At 44.0% G+C, this 25,053-nt stretch overlaps 1 protein-coding gene across 6 annotated transcripts in view; it reads right to left on the bottom strand.

Annotated features, from left to right (window-relative positions):
- usp54a (ubiquitin specific peptidase 54a) overlaps positions 1-25,053 on the bottom strand; it is a 105,498-nt gene that overhangs the window by 39,815 nt on the left and 40,630 nt on the right. For all 6 annotated transcript variants that reach the window (XM_088915546.1, XM_088915548.1, XM_088915545.1 and 3 more), the window contains exons 3-4: positions 10,310-10,402; positions 519-653 (exon numbers count right to left, since the gene is read on the bottom strand). In XM_088915546.1, the coding sequence (XP_088771672.1) occupies positions 519-653; positions 10,310-10,402 (228 nt within the window). The remainder of the gene's footprint in view (positions 1-518; positions 654-10,309; positions 10,403-25,053) is intronic.

The raw sequence follows: 25,053 nt of genomic DNA, 5'->3' as shown, positions 1-25,053 counted from the left end.
AGAAGCCTAGTATACATGTAGTGCTAACATCCAATTACCATCCTGTCCCATTTGCTATAGCAGCCCAGGCTGCATTTGGAAAACTGCAGTCAGAGAGACCAGCGTCTCTCAGACACAGCGTCTGCCCCAGCATTTTGCAAACCCGTGCTGCAGGGCACAGCAGAAGTGATATTCAGAGTCCCTGCTATCCTCACTTGCCATGCTACTCAAAGCCCAAGGGATTTGGCTTACCTGTAATTCACATAAAAAGTATGCTTCTGAATGTATTATTCTGCAACATGGAATATAACAGAAGAACAACATGGGACGTGTGCTAAGGTACTTTATATTCTGTCATGTAAGACAGCGTAGAAGAGCTGCAAACTAGTGGAAAAAAATAACTGCCGGAAGGCAGTCAGCATTTCGTTGCTCCCTAGACAGTAGCAACAGCAGTGTGGGAGGGATGGCAGAACTCCAGGTGTGTCGAGTTTTAAGCTGTGCCACGGACCCGAGGGGAGAGGAGGAGAAGGGGAGCTTACGAAGCACTCGGCGGCGTCATCCATGATGCCCAGCTGAAAGCGCTGTTCATCTTGGAAGGTCTTGGCTAGAGCGCTGCGCAGGGCATCGGATGGCAGCACCTTCTCACTGCTGAACTGGAACTGCGCGAAGATGCTCTGAAACAATGCACAAAACACATCCATCATGCACAGAGCCCACAGCACGCAGCTCCTCACACACAGAAGGCACACAGACCACAGTCTCTTGGACACAACATGCTGCCAGCCCCAACCAACCAGGCCGAGATCTGGAAGAGAAGCAAATACAACACTCAGGTCGGCATGTAGAAGGTGTACCTGTTTCCTTTTAACCAAGAGTGCAGGGGGACCTAATCACTACGCACAAACAAAACCATTCAGATACAATAATCTGCTGCTTTATTAGAGATTACTGCAAGATCCGCAATTAATCATTGTACTAACCCTTCACGTATGATGAGATCTAGACAGAGTCAGCAATCAATGAGTTATGTACTTGTTTGGTCTGTTCCTGCTAAAACATGTTAGTGAACTTGATGATGAAGTTGAGCCAGCATCTCCTCTAACTGCAGTCATGCTGGTTGTAAGAACTCACCTGGGTATTAGACAAGGTCCTGGTGGGTCTGGTACCCCCAGTAAATTGGCTTATCTCCATTTTAGCTCTAATCACCTAAGTCAGTTATTCTCAAACCTGGAACTGCCAACTTCTCTGTCTGTTGGTTTATGGTCCTACTGTTCTGCTTGCTTAGCCTTTTTTTTTCATCACTCACACCTTCGTTTCAAAAATCCCCCAGTGCAGTGGTTCTCAATCCTGGATAACGCCTGTGACGTGTGGTTTTGCTCCAGTCAAGCTACCTAGAAATCATAATTTATTTCAATTTTCTATTTGAAATCTTTTGTTTTTTTAATTTTACTTTCAGCTCTTAAAAATCCTAATGAGATTTGTAATTGATGTGAACCCACTGCCAGGTAGTTTCAGGACTGTCCTCATTCAAGTGTGCCAATAAAACAGAGAAATACGACGAATTGGGCTTGAGCAGAAGGAAAGGCCCTGCCTCACTGTGGGAGCTGTCTGACGCAGTGTCATTCCCACCTGTGTCCATTCACCACCAATTGATCAACAAATAAGAGTTGTTTCATTAGAAAGAAGGGAAAAAATAGGGTACATACAGTTCTGTGTACTGAAGTGGTGAGTAATAAGGCACTTGTTTTTGAAAACAAGGACTGTAAAAAATGTGATATAGACCTCAGTTAGCACGGTTGAATAAGGTACAAGTAGGTTGTAAAGGTTTATTCCATGCTGAAAAAAAAGGCGTCTCTTTTCCGTTTCGGCTGTGGAGCCTTTTTCAGGTGTGACAGCCGAAATGTTGCGTCTCTTTTCCTTTCAGCATAGAATAAAGCTTTATTTGTTCCTGTTGAATAAGGGACTGGTTTGTACCAAAACGACCGGATACTGGAGTTCTCCAGGACCATGACCGAGAACCACTGACCTACTGTAGGAGACAAGTGGTAAGACATCACTAGTTCTAATCTCTCCCTAGAAACATAGTAACTTGAAGTTTAATATTTGATCTAACCAACAAACCTCCCCCTTGCCTAGAGGCATTTATTTTATAATGGTTCATTGAAAAAATGCCTTTACCCCCCTTGAACTCAAAAACCAGCAGGGTTTTTAAATGCACACTGGTGTATGTCTAGAAGGATCTATAGAGCTAAAACAGTTTTGTGCTCTTTGGCTTGATGGCTTTATATAAACCTGAAGTCAATCAGACTGATGGCTCTCTGCCTTATATAACACAGCTGCGGAGTTAGGGTTATGGATGCTGTCTTCAATAATATATTACTGCTCAAGGTACAATTAGATGAGCCTTGCAACCATTTAAATGGAGCTTCCATTAGCCCTGGGCAAGAGATCAAGGCTCCGGCTGTCTTTGATAACTCGTGATTCTGGAGACTCGGCACAATTCAGCCCCCCTTCACCTTGCCTGCAGAACTGGCTAACAGATACAGCTGTGTGTCCACAGAGGAGCAGCCCACCAGTCAGAGACAGTTAAACAGAGATTATAAACAGACTGTGGTAACAGCTCCCTCAAGGGCTTCATTGAATTAATTCCCCTGTACTTCTATATATCTCCATCTGTCTGCACATCACACTATTTATAAATACAGATATGGTGTATAAATCAATATTAATGGCTAATGAGTCCTGGGGAAAAGACTAAATGCACTTGAAGAATGTCTTTTAGTGTCAAGTGTGGATACAATGCTAAACAGAAACACTGATTTAATAAATCCTTATCTTGTGCACACCGGGGCACCTGTAGGGTTGTGTGAAATCCACTTTTTATTTTTCTAATTTTGATTTTTTTGTGTTATAAAAAGACACAAAGAATGCATTTGAAGAAGTGCACTTTGAGCAGGCGTATAGGTGTCCTACATTCACTACATTCCCAGTGGTAAAGAGAATGTAGTGGAGGTCATGTGCCATTTACAGTGTGACAGTGCTGTCTAGTCCTAATCCTGCAGGGATGCTGTTGCTGCACATTTTCCAAACCTTGTTAAGGCAGCAGCACCTGGTCTAGTTAAGCCAGTAACAAGCTGGTTTAGATCTTTAAGAGCTGTGTTGGAAAAGAAAAACCTCACAGTCGCACTGGCCCTCCAGAACCAGGACTGGACACCCTGCATAAAGGCAGTCTGTAAGCTGTCACAGCAGGCACCTGCCCTAACGGCTCATTAATCAGACCTGATGCAGTCTCGGTTCAGAGGTGTTCAGCGAAGGACCAATCATTACTCTTTCCACACTGGCACAGTAGATTGGGCATGTGGAGCTGGTGCTACTGGAACAGTAAATTGCTGGGAGTTTTTTTTACACCATCCAAGCAACTGTGACCTCAGCAAGTTTTGGTCACAGCTAGTTATGCCCTTTCCACATAGAAACCCATTTTCTGTGGGGGCACCTTAAACAGAGAGTGCCCAGGAACAGCCTAGGGACAGTAGAAGTTTGGAAGAATCACAATGGGCAATGAGGAAGAGCTGGTTCAAATCCTCAACTTCTCAAAGCAGGAGGTACATGTGAAAGTTTAGTTTTATTCCATATTACTGCTAACAACAGTCATTATGCAAATCAACAGGAAAATGAATTACAAGATAGACTGTGAGGACTTTACAGGGAGGATATTTCATACAGCAGAAGACTGGACTGTGCATGTGTCCAGTTTAGATCAGATCACTTTATTGGCCATATACTATTTCTTGCATTAGGAATTAGTCTTTTCACATACCCCAGCTTGCTCTCCGTGAGACACAGACAGGGAGAGAAGCTTGGGGTCAGAGCGCAGGGTCAGCCATTGTACAGCGCCCCTGGAGCAGCTGGGGTTAACGGCCTTGCTCAGAGGCCCAACGGAGTAGGATTCCTCTGCCAGCCATGGGATTTGAACCGGCAACCTTCCAGCCACAGGCGCAGATCCTTAGCCACAGTGCCACCTCTCCACCCCTGGTTCAGACCAGGAAGCTCAACACTGTGCTGGACAGGGCAGGGTGAATAGTAAGGTGTGTTGAAGAAAAAGCAGATGTCTAGCCTAGAAAACCACTTAGGAGATCAGCAACTGCACAAGACTGCACACGGGCAGCTGTGAGCATAAGGGGTTTATGATTGTTATAAATAGCCGAGTGCACTGTAAAACCATTATGTTCATGTCCAGAGATGGCCAAAAGCTATTGATGAAGCAGTGGTTCCTGAAAGGAGAGATTCCAAACAACACAAAACCCCAGGCAGACTGCAGGGTGGCTGCTGTGAAGGTAAACCAAGCTCTGCCTGCAGTGCTGAGAGCTGCTCTTTCACAGCATCTGTATCAGTGCAGCTTCTTCATGACGATGATGAAAGGAGACACCAGTGCCAGAGCAACTTCATTAAAAATTGCAGTCCTGTTATGGAGATTCTCTCCATTGAAGAGGAAAGCCTTGATTCAGCCTGCATGCAGTGAGCCTGCCAGATTCATGAGAAGAGGTGTGGGTCTCCCAATGTTTGCAGAATTAAGAATCTTGCACAGTAAATCTGGATTTTCCAAGACAGGCTAAATCTCACCCTATGTCCTCATTATTGTACTATTCATGTATTCAAAATGAAGATGATTGAAATCTGGAAAAAATCCCAAAGAGCAAGAGCACAACAGAATCCAAAACATTTACCTAAGACAACTAAGGCCAGCCATATAAAATGTGCACACCAGAACATTTGCTCTCTGTCTGTATTTTCAATAAATCTAAACGTTTGTGCACAGAGGACACTTCACCCTGCACAAAGGGTAGTGGGTGTCTGCAATGAGCTGCTCATCACAAGCTGGATTCCTGGATCTGTGACAACGCCACCACATGCACAACCATAAACTCCACCTGCCAGCCTGTTACTTTAGTTTTTCAAGTTTTAAGTGGTCTGTCTTTTTTCAGACCCACACCTGGATACTAGCTCTTCCACAGTGCTCCCTTCTCGGCTCAGCATGGCTCTGCTCACAAAAGTCACTAGATCTTCTCACAATCCACTCTCAATCTTTATACGATTACTGCAGTAGTCACTATTCATTATAACACAACCAAGCACTGAAGTACTCCATAAGACTCATCCCGAGTCGCCCAATCGCAGTCTTAACTAAAATCTTCATTTAAATTCTTTGCTCTTAGTCTGCTCTTCACTATTTTCATTAATCATCATCTTTTACACCACTGGGCACTAAAGTATTCAGTAAGACTCGCTATGTATCACCCAAAAGCAAAGTTCACTTCACTAAAATCATATGGCTCTTTCGACTCAATGCTTTGCTCCGTCTTCGCCAAAACACCAGATCTTCACTAACATGTAGTCACATCTCATCACTACACTGTGTCAGTATATATAGATAACTGTGTAGATGTTAAATGAAGGGATGTTATGTTGCCAGCAGCCATATCACTCTGCAACTCACAACTGGCAACCCACTGAAGCTAAACAGGTGTGAGCCTGGTCAGTACCTGGATGAGAGACCTCCTGGGAAAAACTAAGGTTGCTGCTGGAAGAGGTGTTAGTGGGGCCAGCAGGGGGTGCTCACCCTGCGGTCCATGTGGGTCCTAATGCCCCAACAGGTGCTGTCCTTCGTATGAGACGTAAAACCGAGGTCCTGACTCTCTGTGGTCATTAAAAATCCCAGGGTGTTTCTTGAAAAGAGTAGGGGTGTAACCCCAGTGTCCTGGCCAAATTTCCCACTGGCCCTTACCAATCATGGCTTCTACAGAATGCTGCAGATTTTTGTTTTGTTATTATGCACTAAGTCTCTTTAAAGGCATATGTTGCGAGCCAGTGTGCTATAGGTACTCAAGATTCTTGCATGTACTGGAATGTCATCTCTGTTGTTACGGGTTTGGGTGCAATATTGTTTTAAATCACATTGAACTCAAGCTCAAGCTTTATGTCTTGATCAACAGCTGGGTGCTGTTAGCTCTTTCCATCTGGCTTACTGCAGCTGCCCTCGTACTTTCACTGGAGACCGGAGCTATCTGTTGCGGTGCCTTGTGCCTCTGGACAGGTTTACCTTTGTGTCCTGGACCCTAATGTCTACCAGCATGGATTCCATCATAGTGCCTGGTCTTTGGAGCCCAGCAACAACACTTCAGACAGCACAGCCTATCGCTGCCGAGCTTCAGGCTGAAGGCACTGAAATGTCAGCTGCTTCATACTGCTCTCGTCTGCGACTCAGTACGAGGCACCGGCTGCACACCCTGGGGGACGCAAGGTCAGACTCACAGAGCCCCGTCCTCAGACGCTGTGCAGATTGCACTGATGGCACGACCAGAGCTTCACAGGCCAACATAAGCAAGCAGAATGAAAGCTTATCACACTTTCACAATGTTTCTCGTTGGGAAATTTAAATTCTTCCTGCTGGTCTGTTTAGAATATCCATCTGTTCACTTGCTCGTGTGAACAGCAACATAGGCAGAAAAGCTTTTGACATCCCTGGTACTACTGCCTTCTATTTGCTTTGCTGCTCTAGTGCTTCAAGTAAGCCATCTTGTTTGTCTGTCATAACAACAGTCCCCTCTATATTCCGAACGCACACAGCTCCAGAGTGTTGACACATTAAAATGAGCAGAACAAACAACAACTACAACTGCAAACAAACACAGGACACAGGATGCAAACATCTGTATTTAGCAGCCTGGTCTAGGGTATGATAAGGCTGACTTTCCAAACAAAGGTGTGAACCAGAAATGAATAAATAGCTATAGCGTAGCTCTTTATGGCACTGACTTGTCTATTAGTGTATAGTTTAAGTGTAAACCCATGTTTAAGATATCAATGTCTTGTGTGCACCCACATTGCTGTATGTAGGGCCCTGCAAAATTCCCTTTGGTGATTTTCTGATCCATCACTGTTTTTAAACTATTTAATCTTTAAAAAAAATCTATCAGCATGTCTGTAGATTTACTGCCCACATGGCAAATTATCAAAAGTAACAGTACCACAGGTGTGTGGTTGTCCAGCACTATAACAGGCAGTACAGAAGAAAGCTGTCACAGCAGGTACCTGCCCATGTGGTCTGCAAATTAGACCTGAAGCATTTTTGGCTCAGGGGTGTTTCAAGAAAAGACTGATCTTTTTATTTTCCACACTGACACAGCCACATGTGGACCTGCTGTCACCGGAACAATAAATGCACATATGCCAACTGTCAGATGACCATCATTTGATCAGGAAGTTTTGATAATTTTTGATCAAGGTTTCTATATTATCAAGATTTTTAGACCTTTTTTTGTGGGGCAACCTTAAAAAAGGTCTTTAAAAAACACCTTAAAAAAAGAGCACCAGGGAACAGCCTATAGATCTAGAGTCACACCGACATTAGCACCACAGGTGTGGACCTAATGTGAAAAAAATGGGACCACAGTGGGATTCTGTGTTACACCTGACTGAAAACTTTAGTTATTTTACTGCTCAAATCCATCTTTAAAATCCAAACATTTGGTCTTGGTTCAATTATGAAACTACTCTGCAGATATTAACATAAAAAACGTAGACATTAGGGTTTATCAATCACTGCTACCCAGATTCAAAAGCCAACAAGGGGAGAGGAGATGGGTTAATCCTATCATGACATAATGAAAACATTCAAGAATGGAAGAAATAAAGTGCTGGTTATCCCCCACATCTGGCTCTCGTCGTGGGAAGGCTAACAGTTCTCAGGCCTGTAATCAGTACAGCAGGCTGCATGCATGCCGACACTCCCACCCGAACGTCTGCAGCTGAGTGCATGAACAGAGATTTGGGTCTTTGAAGGCCCTATCCTATCTTTTTGTACAGGATTTTAATCTTTTATGATGTTTTATCGAGCACAATCTCCCCTCTGTGAACAGCTGTGCAAGGAGAAAGCTGCTGCTCTGCTCACACTGCTTACGCTCTGTGCTCGCAGGACGCTCTCCTCCCTCACCAGGAACAAGGGCTTTCCAATACCGGATGGATAGTGACAGGTTTCACTAATAGTGCTTGTGGAGACTATTGTGAGAGACGAAATTCGGAAATCCTCTGAGGATCCTGGAACCCAGCATCTTATTCCGGAGCACACAGCCGTGACTGAGACACCTTCCCCCTTCAATGATCCCTTAGTGGAGCCCAATGGGAGGGACAGGGAGTGGAGTGGAGTGGGTAGCCCCCCCACCACTCTCCACTCAGCAGGCCACAATCATACTTCCTGTCTCTCGCTAGTGGCATCCTGCAGGGGCAGCAGGGAGGATTTTCAAAAGGAATTTAATTTTAAAAAATAGCATTGACTTCAATAATGTAACGCTTCACGGGCACACTGGCTCTTTAAATAACACTCCAAAACAGAGAGAAAGAGGCTAGATTGAAGAAGGTAAAGTAGAACAGACTTGAAAAGGGAGACAAACACTAACAGTTGGGACTGTCGGAAAGCTGTTTTCTCCAGACTGTAAAGCAAAACTGCTGCAGCTCTGTGCCCAGATGCTCAGCCTTGCAGCTAACAGAGTGCAGGATACAAGCAGATCCAGAGCAAGACCTGCGGAGAGAGCAAATTAAACTGGAAGCCCAGAGAGGCCCAGTTTCGTAACCAGGGCACTAACGAAGCCTGAGAAATGGTGCAGCTCTTAAGACTGCAAGGAGAGAACGAGGGCTGCTGCTGGGAGCAATTTGGAAGGGGCAAGAGAAACAGCTTTGAGCACTGTGTCTCATTTCCCCTAGTCTAATCTCCACCAAGAAAGCCACGTCCTGGGAATTTAAAAACCTTGTTGTGGGGGGTCTGAGCAAAGTTGATTGTACCTGCTGAGTTGCCAAGATTAGTGATGCTTTTTAATCACATTTTCAAAGACAGAGCTCAAACAAGAACAGGCAAGACTGCCGCATTAATTGTGATTTAAAACAAAGATTGCAACAGAGTCATCAGAACAGTGGGCTCGTTCTCAGTATAACATGCAGCAACTAGAACTGATGGCAGCAGTGGTGCACAGAGGGTACGAAAACACTCTGCGATACAGATAAACACAGCTCTGCAGCTGGAATGATTCTGCACTATAACTTCATAACTGTATAGTGCTTAAAACATGAGAAACATCCATTATCCACTCTGAACATCTTGAAATAGAGAATGAATTCCATGAAAACATTTTTATTCATGGTAAATCAACTGCTAGGACCTTATGGTGTCATTCAAAATGTAATACTGCGTGCTTTTAGATTTTAATACGGTTACTCATAGTTGGAAATTGAATTTAGAGGGATAACCTTGCTGCCTTTTAAACTATGACTACCACATACGTAACAGTGTCTGTTCTAATGTGTCTGTATTCCAGGGAAAGGGCACATTTTAAAATCTCCAGCCGAAAGGCTTTTGTGAGTTGAGCCATTTAATTTAATGTTCCTAAGACTCACAAAAAAACTCTTACCAGTTCAAGTAGGAAAGTAACAGGGAAGAATATTCTAAAGAATTCACTGAAATCTGATACTTCAAGCTATTTTGAAATGGAAGGAACAAAATTTCCATTTTGTGTCAGAGCTTATGGAATGTTAATTTGCTGGAATTACTGTACTATTAAATTTGAAAAACTTTTATCAGCAATTATTCATGGTTCCCCGTATGACACTACACAGGGAACATATTCCATCTGAGAATTAATTTTTAGAATTTGGTTTCCCAAATTTGGTCTTTATCAGAAGACTTCTGAACACTCGCAGCTGGTTTTACAGATCAGCCTTTGCTAACATGTCCCTAATATGACAGATGTTTTGACTTCAACATTCTGGATGGCTATGTTCATGACAGTTTGGCAAGGGCAGACAGCAGCGTGCATACACGCATACAGAAGTAAGAATCAAAAATAATGACTTACCACATTGGCAGACATGGCAAAAGCCAGTCAACTTCTGTGGAAGTTAACAGGCAACTGTCATTGCTGTATATGTTGCTCAGGTGGAGACACTCATATCAAGTAAACGCATATTAAATGAAGGAAATGGCTGAGAGAAGTTTTTGGATCTCATTAGTCTCAAATCATTCAGCACAAAGGAGCCCCCTTGAGAGATGCTATAGGATGCATCTGTCATCGGCTACATGAAAAACATTTACATACAGTATATTTAAGCAGGCAGCTGAAAGAGCTTTAAAGAGATGCCCAGACCAGAATCTAATGGCTGCTCCTCATATAAAACAGCCCAAACATCAAGGCCACCAGTCTCCCAGTGTGGCCCGAACAAGCGGCTAAGCCAATCCGGTGAACAGGTGAAGTGACTGACCAAGATGCATGACTGGGTACCGTACCTTGAGAGCACAGAAGATGCAGGAGTCCTCCATGCACTTGTGGGAAGTCAACTGGCGGAAGCTCCTGCGAAAAATGTCCAGGTGCCAGAGAACCTGGAGAAACAGGAAACAGAAATGTGCATTTTAAGGGATAGTTTACTACAGAGGGCACCGTTTACATGCACAGGGGCAGGCGCGTCTGTCGGCACTTGTATTTCAACAACACTTGCCAGGACTGTTAAACAGCAGGTGTATACTGTAAAACAATGTATGGACTGACAAGCATCTTGTATGGCTCAATATTGACACTGGGTGCCAGTCTTACACTCACTACTGTTACCAAAAGCCCCTAATGCAGAAAGAGCACTAGTCAGTTACAAACACTAAAAAGGAGAAATTAATTCCAACCTCTGTGCAATCAATGAGAAAATGCTCTGAGCTTCTGGTGAGAACACCCAGCTGGTCTGAATCTCATGTCACCAGATTCATCCGTTGACTAAATCAGGATACCGTTTATTCTTTGGCTTTATTTCATTTGAACAAGAGAACTGGACTAATCCGCTCTCCCCTCGACAAACGCATCTAGTACATGAATCCTTCAAGCAGAACTCTGCACTAACTCACTTGTCTGTCGCGGCTGCAGGCTGTCTTCTGGATTCTGAATAATACAACACAATCCAGTCGTCCTGTTCAATCCCTCCTGGCTACAGCTGGCCAATTTCCCCGCAATGTTCCAATCCCCTCCATAAATATCAGACAGCCCCAGCTCCATTCCCCAGAGCGGGAGTGCCAGACGAACACTTCACTTAATCCCCCAGTGGAAGAATTCAGCGCATCTCTGCGCTACGATCCTCTCAGACATCCCAACTTTAAACAAATCAAAGCCTGAGTGTGCTTGCAGCACACTGCAGAGGATGTGTGCAGCCTGCCAGGAGAAATGGGTGTTGGAGGACCCAGAGTGAGAGAGAGAGAGAGAGAGAGAGAGAGAGAGAGAGGGGGGGGGGGCAGGAGATGCAGGGAATGTCATCATTTCCAGGAATTGACACTGGTGCTCCGTGTGAAGATGTGAAGTGACAGCAGAGACAGCCTCACTCACCTGGGCCGGCTCAGGACCCTTGCCATGTTCAAATCAGCCTCTGCTGCAGAACACGTTGGGGGTAGACACAACAACAGCCTGAAATTTGGGGGTTTGGGCCTCCTACATATTGCCATGCAGCCCTACCATTGCGTTATTAAAGTAAGTCACGCACATTGCTGATCAGAGTAGGGTGAGGACTTAATTTCCTGTCCTGCTCCCTAAATGGAAACCGATTTACTCCTTCACCCTTCAGCCAGCAGCAACCCTCGACTCCGATCTTGATCAGTTCTTTCGCTGTACTTTCCCCAGTCTCTTCACTGCCCGAACAGACATACACATCACTGTCATACATAAACAAGCATGGGAGTTAACAAGAAAGCTTTGTAAGGTTTGAAGCTCAACCCAACCCTAATGACTGCCCTGTCCTGCAGAGTATTCAGCCAATTCAAAGGCTGTAAAAGCAGGTTTTACAGGAGACCTTTAGTCATGGCATCTGAGAATTGAAAGTAACGGTAAGGAAGACAGTAATTGATTAAACTGAGTCACAAGGAGCCTGGGAGGAGTAAAGACCTCTCCACATCAGGAGTGTTGCCACTGCAGCAGAGGTTGTTTGGCTAGTTTAACAACCACAATACACAAACCATGCACAGTGCCACAGCTGCAGGCATGCTTCCCAAACATACCACAAGACAACGACGGACACACGAGACACCTTAGCTGCAGGAGTACTGGAGAATTCCACTGTTGTATGAGCAGGCCACTTCTCTTTACTGGCCCCAGAGGTATTTAGAAGTAAAGAGTTTATAGGATTTTCCATGCGGTCAGACTGGCTCATGTGAGCCTGTGCACATCTGTCAACAGGTTGTACCTGCCCAGTCGAAACTCACAGGTGAAGGAGTGTCACCACAGGGCATGTAAAAATACAACAGCGCTATCAACAAACAGCTCAACTTTAATCTCATTAAGGTATCACAGGAATGGCAAATCCCAACTATTTAGTCATTGTTCTATGTGCAGTGCATAAACACAGAGAAATAACCTATTCTATATAGATGTGGGACTTTTCAGAAACCGGTTACTGGTTATTTTCATAAGGAATTCTGGGACAAACATTAATGCCAAAAGAAGAAAGAGATTCATAGGAAGGTTAATATACAGTCTATACATACGGTGTTATATAGAGGCCTTAAACTGACTGAAGTCTCAAACTCAAACCCCTTAGCTCCAATAATATATCCAGGCAGACTAATTGGTAATGCCATAAGAACCATAAGGAAGCTGTCAGCTAGACAAACAGGTTTAAATTTCACAGAAGTTTCATAACTCACACAGAAAGCACTGCCATCTGGGCTGGCCTACAGAAACACCACCGAGCACAAGAATCAAAGGGCCATGCAGACAAAATGTGCATTTAACACAAAAACATTGCAGTTTCTTGCCATTAGATAGCAACAAGGTCAAAACCTAACCACAATACTAAAATAATTAAATCAGAAGCATGCCTCAAACCTAGAACTGATGGAATGATCTGAGTCCATATCAGATCTTGCAAGTCAGTCATCACTTTCCAATCCCGTCTTAAAACTCTTGTACTCTAGTGTTTCATTCTGCTTCATTTATGGTGCAAGGTATTCCTGTCTGCTGTTTCACAGTACAGCACCTAGATGATGTACCATGAAGGGTGTTATATAAAAGCTGAGTATTATAGAATGTAATTCTCATCCAGTCAAATGAACAGGTAATGGGTTTATTCCATGCTGAAAAGAAAAGAAAGGAAACACAACGTTTCGGCTGTGGAGCCTTCTTCAGGCTATGAGAGTGAGGAATGTCACTGATGTGAAAAATCCCATACCAACAATAATTGAAATCTTACACCCCAAACCATTAACAAACATGTTTTGCAAACAGCTGTTAGGATGCCACTGTCACATCCCAGACTCCAGCAAAGATTTTGAACTGCACACCAGAAAGGACATGCTGATCATTTCTCAGGATTATTATGTGGTCAGATGATTTTTTTAAATGTCAGTTTGAAACAACATTTGGAATTTCAGTTCTGCAGGACTATCATCTGGTCAATTTGAGCTTTAAGTACAATCACTAAACCTGAGATCCATACATATCCTAAGATCCTAAGTGGAAATAACCCTGCCTTGGATTTTGTTGCATCATTACGGTCTTCACTCAAAAAAAAAAGCATATTTGACTTTCTGAAGAATTAATATGGACACTCTTTGATTTTGGATGTGTGTTGGGGAAGAACTGCACTGGGTGCTGATTAAAATGGCATGTGCTTTGGGTAGACACATCCAAACTGATCTGCAGGAACATGCACAAGGAAGCTGAACGCAAAGGCATCGACTGAAAAAGCAACAGGAGAGATCACTCAGCCTAAACCCAGGAGTTCACCCATCACAGAGAAAGAAAAGACCTGTCTGTCTAGATCATGAAAGAGGAGCAACATCAGCGTAGGGGCTTCCTTGCACTCGCCTCAGTGGACTGTCAGTCTGCCTTCAGCCACTCCGGAGCCACAGGGGCTACAGAGAAGAGCCATGCTGAATCCCAGAGCCAGGACTAAGGAAGAAGAAAGCAGCAGGTGACAGACTGTACGCTGGTCTGAGGACTTTTTTTTGTTTGGAATTGGTGATGATTCAGCTTTTGCTGAATCAGAAACAGATTGTTGAAATTGCTAAAGTCCTGAGGCGCGGTGCTGACGAGTCAGGCTCGGCACAGCCCCCCCTCCAGGCAGCATGTGGGAGCGAGTAAGGAGACGGTCAGCACAGGGCTGCTGTTTGTTTAACCACACGGCAGCAGCTCAAGAGCCCAACTCCCAGAGCCAGTCTTGCACTGGGTGTCTGCTGAACAGCACCAGCAGCAGCCAGTCAGTTTCGGGTTCTGGTAGAAATGGGCACTTCCTCCAGCTCAGGGAAAACTGGCAGTGCTCTAATGATGCCTTGACCAGTATAAACCTGCAGCCTAGCCGCTGAGTCAGTGCGAGCAGCTTGTGGGTTAGACTACTCAACTTCTTCAAGTATCTTCTTTTTTGTGTGCAGCTGGAAACCATCTCTGCTTGGCCACTATACTCTAAGCATCCTTCAGTACCTGTTACAAACTGCAGCCTCCCATAAGTCGCCTGCGATGCTATCTTTTCAGACTGTCTGTCTGTCTTTGGACAGTCAAAAAGCAAACTTTTGAAAAGACTAGCTGCACACACAAGACCTCGATAAAACTTTTTTAAAGACAACTGTTCTGTTCAAGCTGGCTCTGGCCCCTCTTAGTGGACTCTGTCTGAGCAGAGTGCAGGTAATTCACTTGGTTAAAGACATGCTCCAGATCCACCAGCAAGATCTCTCCTCCCCTTTTCTTCAGGGAGTCAAAAGGCTGCAAAGATGATTCCATTGTGACTGCGGCAAACACAGTGTGACACACTGTGTACTTCGAGGCTGTTTTAGAATTTTACTTTTTAATCAGTTTTACATTTCAAAATAACAAGCAAGCACTGCAGTAACCAAGCTAGGACAGACAACTGCATCTGCTAGTGTTTCCAGAGAGGGAGATTAATATGAGGAGGCTCTTTCCCCTCTGCATAAGTGTGTTTTCTTTCAGTAGCACAGAAGTTTAGCAGGCCCTCATGCACAGCAAGTGCTCTCCTGCAGCAGTATGAGGTAATGGGGCTGTCTCGATGATTCATCGCTCTCATTACTATAAAGAAGACTAATGACAAAAAAAATTGCTTAGCAAAGCCTTTATGCCTGCGCTCCAAGTTTGAATTCCCCCACTTTCTATCTGCACAGACGGACGCTTCTTGTTTGTTGCTTTTTTTCATGTAGGTGTCCCGCGGAGATGTGAGCTGCTCTTTGCTAGGAGCTGCCGGGCAGGTGAAACGGAAGGGCACGAGCAGCCGAGTAGCTGTGTGGTCTCCAGGTGTGCGGGGAGAGGAGGCTGCAGCCTGTCAGAGCGACTGTCTTTCACTATCCCTGCGCACGCCAGGGCCTGTCACCATCCAGAGGCCTCCTTAGTTCCATTCCCCGCCAGGGCCTGACGGAGTGATGCTACAGCCAGGTGGCTTGGGGGAGCAGCTGTGGATTGCTTTCATTTCTGTCCACTCAGTCGCACAGCTCCCGATCAGAGCCGAGCCCCGGGGGGCAGCCGCACCACCTGGGAGTGTCGCGCAAGTTCAAGTGAGCGGCGCTTTTTAAGGAAACTTAAAGACATGAACAGTCGGGACAAATCAGAACTTTAACCCCTTCGCCAATCACATACTCAGGCCGTGGATTCGGCTCCCAGTTTTGAAGAGGCCCATTTCATCCACCCAGCAGAGACGCTCCCTCCCCAACAGGCGCTAGAAGCTGGTTGACAGTTTCATTTAATCCAGGCTCACATCTAGCAGAAGCATCTGGTCACATGCCATTTTTAGTGATAACTAGGGAAGTCAGAGTGCAATGATATGTCACATTAACTGAACTGCAACAGCCAGCATCTGCAGTTACCATCTGGCCTGGTGTCCTTGGGTTAAATGAAAGTTGTCAAGTGTAGTTACACTGCTCCGGACCCATCACGCGCTGCACACCGAATAGAGAGCATCATCTTGCACCTGTCTGTGACCCGAACTGTGACAACAAACCTCCTCGGGGACTTTTGGTCAAAAGCGCAACAGGTGAGAAGACGCCCCAAAATCTCCTCACCTCTGATGAGCCAGGCACTCTTGTAAAATCCGAGCCTCACCCCTCCTCAATGATAAAAAAAAACGAAAACAGGCACAAAAACTGTTCACTTTGCAAGCTAAAATTAAATTATTTCCAGCAATGTATTCTATTTACTGTGATTTGAACATGGTGGAAGCTCTGTAATAGCACGGACTGAGCAGATCTGAGCGTGCAGCTGCTGCAGTCTTGGAGAAAAGTGTTTATTAAGAAGATAAACCTTCGTTACAGAAAACAAAAACAAGGCAGCTGGGGAAGCCATAAAAATAAAATTAGCAAAAAGGGCACATGCTCTGTAGGATCAGCCGGAGAAGCTGGGATGCAGTTATTCACACTCACCAACAGCAAATCAGGAGCAGACAGGAACTCTAGTACAGGCAGGTGTCTAGGATTAAGCCTGGAGGACTGATACATCTGCAGGCTTTCATGCCAATTCTGCTCAACAAGCCAAACCAGCTGGTTACTGGCCTCACTGGGGCACTTCAACAGCTTCTCACAGCTCTTCAAGTGCTGCTTCAGACACAGCAGCCTTCAGTAACGGGAATGGCCAGCCCAGTCCTAGAGCCAGGACCTACCTGGAGGGTCTGTCTGGGTCATCAAGGAGCAAAGACCTGCAGACAGCCTCCCTCCAGGACACCCTTATGCTAGTAAGACCTCAATTGGAATATTAAATGGGACAATTTACGGGATCTAGATCCCATGAGCCCATAAAAAAGGAGACAGAGGAAAAATTGATCCAGTAAAATTCTAAAGGGTTATAGAATTGTGTGAACCCAGGGGGCTGTTTCACACACGGAAATGTAGAAAGGACATGGGATCACAGTTGGAAATTCATAAAGGACTGAGAATACAAACCCTCCTTGTGTCTTTACAAACCAACACTGCCAATTGCTTCTGAAAAGTTGTTAGAATTTGTCAGCAGATAATTTTATTCCTCCGTCTTTCACCTAAACAATTTCTCAGCACTGTTTGAATTCAGACATTCCTTTCAGGAAAAAGGTGTCCAAATCTTCCTATTTATTGTGACCATGATAAGAAGACGTGCTTAGTGGGCCACGCTATCTGATTGGGAATGTCTAAAGCACCTGAAAGACCGCAAGTCCACGTGCTCGGGCAGGGAGCGTTCATATGCACTCTTCCCACAGAGAGGGGAGCCTATCTGATTCTTTCCCAATGCCCAGCCATGAAGTGGAGCCGGGTCTTTGGTGTCCCCAGCTTCCATCGGGACGGCCATCATTCTCAGAGTCTGCTGCCTGCTTGGAACACACATCGCAAGAACATGAAAGAATATCTTGACAGTAGGTGACGCATTCAATCTACTACTATTAAAAAGCACAGGAATCTCTGAACCAGAAAGCAAGAGTCCCCACACTCTTGCCTTGTAGACTGAACTCTACACAAAGCATCAGTGGACATCAGACAGAACAAAACCTGCAGTCCTGCTTCTCACTTCAAGATGCAAATACTCTAGCTATTAAACATGTGAAATGATCTCAGTCCTTAACACACCACAGAAATGACAGCCTTGGTTTAAGACAGAAACTAGTGGTTTACAGGTAATGCAAGGTACCAGACAATATTCAAGCCTTTAAGTGCACTGTACTTTGAGATCTAAATAAGTTAGAGCTTTGAATGTCTGGAAGAAACGAGCCATGTTGCTGAAGCTGATGCCCTGGCGTTTTTCAAGAAACAGTTGGATGAGACCCTCCGACCAGTTAGCTACTACCAAATGGGCTAGATGGGCCAAAAGGCCTCCTCTCGTTTTTAAATTAAATTTAAAAAATTAAAAGTTTACATGTGAAATTTGCAGAGCTTTGGTTTTCCATATTCATTTTGTGTTTATCATCTTATTTTTAAAAACACAATCATTTTTTGTCACAGATAATTCCAAGTCAAAGTGAAAAGAGCAAGTTTCCATTTGTGTTGCTACTGCCATCACATTTTACTTTTTGCAGTAACTCCATCTCCATTGAACATGTTGACATGGCTTGTGAAACTGCACGCGAGGAAGAGCAGGGACGCTCCCCAGTGTTAAGCACCATGGGGAAGTGGTACACAGCCTTGAATGCCACTGGAACAAGCCACAGTTTCCTTTTCTACTCAGACAGGCTTAGATACACTGGGACAGTGGCAGCGTTTATACAGTACTGTAACAAGCAGTGGTGTGACCTGCAAATGCAATGTACCACAGTGCATCCTGTTTTATTTAAATAACAAGCAGAAAAATTGTGAAAACATTGATTCAAAAAAATGAGTCACATTGTTTTATCCATTTTTCAGTAGGATGTACAGTATTCTTCTGTTAAATATTTTGGGAGCTTTCTTGCGACGATCAGAAGCACTTCAGAAAACTGCAGAACTCACGCAAGACATCTCAGATGTTCAGTTCAGACCCAGCCTGCTCCACATACACGTCCTTGTCAAGTGCTAAAATAACTGTTCTTCAACAGACTAAAAAAGCTAGGCAAGGGCAATATTCCCAGCCAAAACGATGGTCAAAACTGCTTCTTTACTGAAGTCATCTTCTGACTGCTGAGACTTAAAATACTGTGGAGGAAAGAAAATTTCAGTTTGGAAACTGATAACAAGCCTGACGCACTCTGTGGAACACACAGCAAGAGGGGAGGGAGAAACAGAGAAGACAGTGCAGCTACAGTGAGGCCTTGGTGTGAAGCCAGCATTGCACCATGAGCTGCAACAGCAAAATTACATCTCACATGCAGAGGAAACTGTTTATCCCATATCAGAGAGGCCCGGACAACTCCAGAGCACCCAGGAGCTGTGAGAAGAGGTCAAGAAAGGCACTTAATAATAATTATCACCATCACCACTGCTTCCTTTAACATGGTTTCCGAGGGTAATTTGCAAACACTTTCTCACCTACGTGAGCACTATTTCATTCCCAGTTCTGAACTGAACCAACAGTCAGCACCGGGCAATTTTATTTTATTGTGAGAGCATTCCCATTTCTGCTGGTTTATAAAAGCAGTAGACAAGATCTGTAAGAGTAACTAGGCACTTTCAGCCATTAAGTTTAACCATCTTTGTTTCAGTCCTTTTCACAAGCCACTCACCCAGAAGGATCGGATCTGTGAAACCAGATCATAAACAGAGCTGGAAATGTATGACTAAACAAATACAATAACAGGTAAAGACATCTGGCCTTCGGCTGCGGATCTGTTCTAATTGGCAGCTTGAACGGCAGTCACTGTGAACACAGTCACTATAGAAAGCAAGTTCCTCTCCTTCCTTATTCTTCCTTATTCTTCTTGAGCACCCGGGATATAACAGGGACACAGCCACTTATTTCTGTATCGCTTCTCACATTTTCTTGTCAGATAAAACATAGAATTGATTTTGTTCACTCTTTGAGTTTCCAATTCTGCTGCATTGTCAGAAAACGAGACCTCACGTTACCAAACCTATTGTATTCAACCGGCAGTGACTGCTGGAGTCAGAGGCACCATCAAGCCACTAGCTAACTGTTTCACCCTACATTTAATGATCAGAAAATGCAGAACATAAAAATTCTCCCTTGAAACGGGCCATCTCAGATCACATGTTCGGTGGTCAGCACTTTCTACATCATAACAGGATCTTTACCACCAGCAGCTAAAAATGGCAATTTTTTCTAACATAGCATCTTAAACTAAAATGAGTACACTGGCTGTAGCCGAACTGTATGCTCAAAGCAAATTTACATTGGTCTGGAGCTCTTTTAAAGCCAATATGTAATGTTTACCAAAACACAATCCACCCAGATGAGGTCATCATATTTTTCCAGGCTTATTTTTAACACCTTCTGCAGGTTGACTGCGTTGGTGGGATGCTCTCAAGCAGAGCTACAGAGCCTGCAGTTAATTGTTTCTCTAGAATTACAGAGCCAGTTTCTATTTGCTATTCCTCATTCCGACAACACCTTGAGGATACAGCACATAGCAATAATATAATAAAACTACAAAGTGGAATACAATGACAAAAAAAAAGGTCTCCACTCAAGGCTAGCCAGGACTCCACATTACAGAGGGGAAAAACTGTGAGATTCATTTTAAGATGTCTAATGATGCAGCACAGCCTCAGGTAGCTACAGTAATTATATGAATTATGGACTTCAAGGATTACACCAGTATCAACACCCCAAATTTAACTTCTCTTAGGTATTTTTGAAAACAGTGATTACATAACCAAGCAACAAAGCAAAGCACTGTTCTGGAACAGGTACCGCAACAGTCATGGGATTGTTCAGGTTGCCAATGGTAGGACTAGGAACTGAAAAGCACAGATCTACTGAAGCTGAAGAAAAGAAAATGACTTCTCTGTGATGATTAATGATTGACTTGTTCAGCTAAATCAATGAACAATGGCTGGATTGAAGGATGTTTGGGGGAGATTTCATTAGGTGTGCGTGGACCTGGATCTCAACAAAAGAAGGAAAACAAATTTCAAGAAGGTGCGCTAGATGCGGGAGTGTTTTTTCTGTGAAAGTGGGAACCACACTCGGAAGCAGCCATCGGGAAAACTACATTCGCCTCTGGCAGTCGGAAGGCTCCCTGTACTGAACAAAACGAACAGGAGTTTAAGATGGATTTTTCCACAATGGCTAGAGGGACAATGGGGAGCTTTAAATGTCCCTTACAAACAAGAACAAGCCACAAGACAAGTCATTTATTTTTAATTATCATTGGGCAGTGGCGCAGCACAAAATCTCAGCGGTAAAGGTGATGTATCAGACGAATCCTTTTCCCTCTCACAGACAGTCGGCCTGTCACATCCTGTTTAACGGGGGAGTGGTGAAGGGGACAGCAGAGGAGAAGATTCTGCAGGCAGCTTGTCGCGAAGGCTGGCATCAGCGAGAGTGAATCACACCAGCGGAGGAGAGGTCCCTAGAGCCACCGCGCAGGCTGTCCTGGATATCCGCAGGCCAGGTGGCGCTGCCGCTGAGCGTCCCAAGGGCTTGCACTGCCACCGCTCAGGACAACAGGGCCACCCCTTCCCACAGCACGAGGACCCAGCCTGCCGCCGGCGAGACTTGGAAAGAACACAAACGCAGCTCTGTACCGCGATCAGCCGTGGCCAAGTGCAAACCGCTGCCTGAAATCGTAGGCCTGTATTACTTTGACTATGGCAACAGTATGATGACAAAAACACAGAAATTAATAGAAAAAATAATTTACAAGGTGAGCAGTACCATTAAACTGAGGTCTCTTCTTTTTTTCAGCAAAGATCTCTTGGCACTACAGTGTAAAAGTAGAGATGTTACCCCAGTGTCCTGTTCCACCCTGTTCTTGAACAATCTGCCCTCCCTAAAGTGTGAAGCAATTCCTCTTTGGATTTCCTCCCTCCTCCCCCTGATCTGCTGTGCAATAGGGGTCCTGTGTGACCCCCAAGGTGGGGGTGGCACTTCTGTTATGCAAGTGGGTCCCCTGCTAGAGGTGAATCGCTATGTATTGTTCAGGATGAAAACCACTGTATAAATGAAAACAAAGTTTATGCCTGGTCACTTAAAGATACTTTGTGCTTTTGACTTTCAGTTTAAACCAAAATCCTCAAATTCACAAAAAATGATGAATGAAGTATTTTTATTCAATGAACACTAGAAAAGCACCACAGAGGGTAATTCAATTGCCACAGACCTCTCCCATTTCAGTGCAGTTTTAGAGGGGATGGCTCTGCATCTTGACTTGTACATGTCAATGCATTCTGTATAGATGAAACTCCCAGAAACACCACACAAGATCACTAAAGAATCATGCACTGTGTGTTTTCAACCACCACAACCCTTTTGGAAGTTTGGCTTTGTCCATGGAGCCTTTTTTGTGGAAAATGACAAAATAAAGAGGGTTATAGAGCAAAAGCAGTGTGGAATTAACAATTGCTTTGTACCTGAAACATTTGATACTAGACATACCGAATACAGTACCTATCATCTAAAAGGCAATGATCTTGAAAACCCTTGAACAGACTTTGATTACATTCATCTTCGTTAACAGTGTTCTTTTTGATTGCATTCTACAGACATTAAGCATTTTTTCTTTGCTGTTAATTAAAATAAAAAATGTAGAAGACATACTAAACTTTAAACAAAATTAAAACATTTCTTATGTAAAGAATTGCTTATAAGAAAATCTAAATTGTGGTATGCAACAAAATTTGGGAGGGTGACAGATAAGCTATCCAATCACAATACTTTAAAAACCAAAAGCTTATTTTAAAACATTAAACCCCAAAAGAACAGAAAAATATAAGCCATAGGTATTTGTTGTGTGAAAAAACAATAGCCTCATGGGGTCTTAAGTCCTGTATAACACACTTTTGATCAGAATGCTTAAAATGTGGCAAAGCACATTTTGCATAGTGAGTTGAGGGAGATTTCAATATGACTGTGTATATGCAATCATACAGAGGACCTCGAACCTGTGAACACAAGTGCCTGTGTGCATTCAATGTCAGCAGTCCAGCCCTGGCACATCCTCACTCTGGGCCTGTCCATTGTCTGGGGTAGCATCTTCAGTATACCGCCTGGGTGCTAGCAAGCTAAACTCTACCAAGTTCTAGTACAACTACAACTAGGACTACCAAGCAAGCTGAACTCTAACAAGTCCTTTCCCTAGCAGTATCTACGAATTGGCTTCATCACTCTGCTCTCCTCCCCTCTGATAGCTGATGTGTGGTGAGCACTATGGCTGTCGTCGCATCATCCACGTGGATGCTGCACATTGGTGGTGGTGGAGGGGAGTCCCCACTACCTGTAAAGCGCTTTGAGTGGAGTGTCCAGAAAAGCACTATATAAGTGTAAGCAATTATTATTATTATTATTATTATTATTACTCTTGGGATGGTCTGAGGGTTTCTACAGTACAAACGTGTCTGTGCTGAGTATGCGAGAGGTGTAGAAGGTGCCACTGAGCACCCTCATGCCCCGCGGGCAGGAGCAGAGAGCAGACGGGGGACTGACAGTCATGGTGCATTGCTGCTCCTGACCTGGAATGAAGAGAAACGGTGACCCCAGAGATGTGGGCAGCCTCCAGCCAGAAAGTGTAAACTCTGCCCCACCAAAAGGACCTCACCACTGTGGTTTCTGAATGCCCAATCCCACAGAAAGAGCACCTGTACTAGCAAGCAGACATGGGTACAGTGGAGGCTTGGGCTGACTAAAGAGAGATTATTGTTCACTTACCACTAATTCTGCACACAAGTTCAAGACTTTATTGATTAGATGGACATGTGCCTTTGAAAGAGTTTCACGCAACAAAAATGTAAATGCCAGAGACCTGTGTGCTTTCTAAAGCAGAACACTGAAAGTGAAACAAGGCGAAGTTTAAGACAAACACAACTGGTTTTATTTCTCTTTTCACTCAAAACTGCTAGTGCAGATCTTGGGCATTTAGTCCTGTGAAAAGCAGTAAGGGCTTGAATATTTTATTTACAACTACAGATTCAACAACACTCAGGTAGATGTCTGCTTGCCTTGCAGGAAAGCATAATGAGTGGTTAGTTCAGATGAAACCAAGAAAATACTGAAAAGCTGAAGTATATCGGAATGCTTGTACTAACCAGGATACAAGCAGGTAACTGTGACTAACTTGTACTAACCAGACCTGACTGTCGGAAACAACTCTTACATTAACAGATCTCACACTTTTTATTACAGAAACAGAATAACACTAGAGTGCCAAAACAACTTACTCTGTTAGACTTCAGACTGCTTTGTTCATATAGCATGCATGTAAGAATCAGAAAGCCAGAAATTCAGAGGAAATATTAGCCTCTAGGCTTACAGTGTATGGTGCAGATTTTGCTGCAAGTCTTTTGACTAAAAGTAGTAATCATCACTAGTACACAACTTCCTTGATAAAATAGTTTTCTTAAAGTATTTTTAGTTATTAAAAAATTAAAACATTTATATACTGTTTCACAAAAAACAACTAACATCTAATGGGTTAAATCAAATATTTCAGAAGAATCAAAACTACAGAAACAGTGAACGAAAACACAGAAGAATCGTATATTTGCAGTGAGAAGCGAGAAACACGAAGCACAAAAATCACAAAGTTACAATGAGTACAACCTTTCTGAGAATGTACACAGCTCTTGACCACCCTGATAATGGTGGTGAGAGGATGTTCAAACAGTTAATAGTAACACTTAGTCATCAATGGGTGATGACTAAAGAGCTAAAGATGGCTAAATGACTAAAGACGGATTTCAACGAGATGAACACGGCACCAGCAGAACTTACCTGCCACATAAGGATTTGTGATAATACCGTTACCTTTCCTAGCAGTGCCTATCGATGACAAAGGTGAATGTGGGAAACTGTAATACTCAAAACATTGCTTAAAGGAAAAAGGCAGCAATTACTTTCCAAATGTAAAAAAACAGGTGTTGATGATGATGTCCTCCCTGCATCATCCACTTCCACCACGTCTACTATCAGGTCTTTCAAGGGTCACACTCCCCCCAGTTCAACTTTCCCAACTCTCTCCTGAAAGGCCTGCGAGTGTGCAGGTCTGTTTCCCCACATACTGGGTTTTTCCCAGGAACGTCTTGCCCTCTACCCACTGCGATCTCCCTAAGATTAGGCAGATGGATTCGATGGTTGTGAAGGTCCCGAGCCAGTGTGGTGACCTAACAGTACCTAACCTGTCCCACACAGAGCCGGGTTCCTGGTTTCTCTAGTCTGCTGGTTGTTGCAGCTGAACATTTTCATTTTAATCTTCATCAATAGCAGCCAGGTGATCTGCATCACTCCGGCAGGGCATGGCTGGACCTTCAGCTGGCCTCGGATGCACTAAACTCCTATTTGAATGGCTATTTATACTTCATAGACAACTCAGATTGGAATTCTAACACAAGTCAAACACTGAGCTCCCGATGGTTTTACAAGATCAGATGACTTCTCAGAATTCTCTTATCCCAAGGAACAATATAATTCAAATAGACAAACCTGTCAGTTCAGTGTTTAAAATGTGAATCACTGTGTG

Source organism: Atractosteus spatula, chromosome 5 (assembly GCF_055471065.1).
Source record: "Atractosteus spatula isolate fAtrSpa1 chromosome 5, fAtrSpa1.hap1, whole genome shotgun sequence".
Classification (NCBI taxonomy): domain Eukaryota; kingdom Metazoa; phylum Chordata; class Actinopteri; order Semionotiformes; family Lepisosteidae; genus Atractosteus; species Atractosteus spatula.
This window is presented reverse-complemented; position numbering and strand designations above follow the sequence as displayed.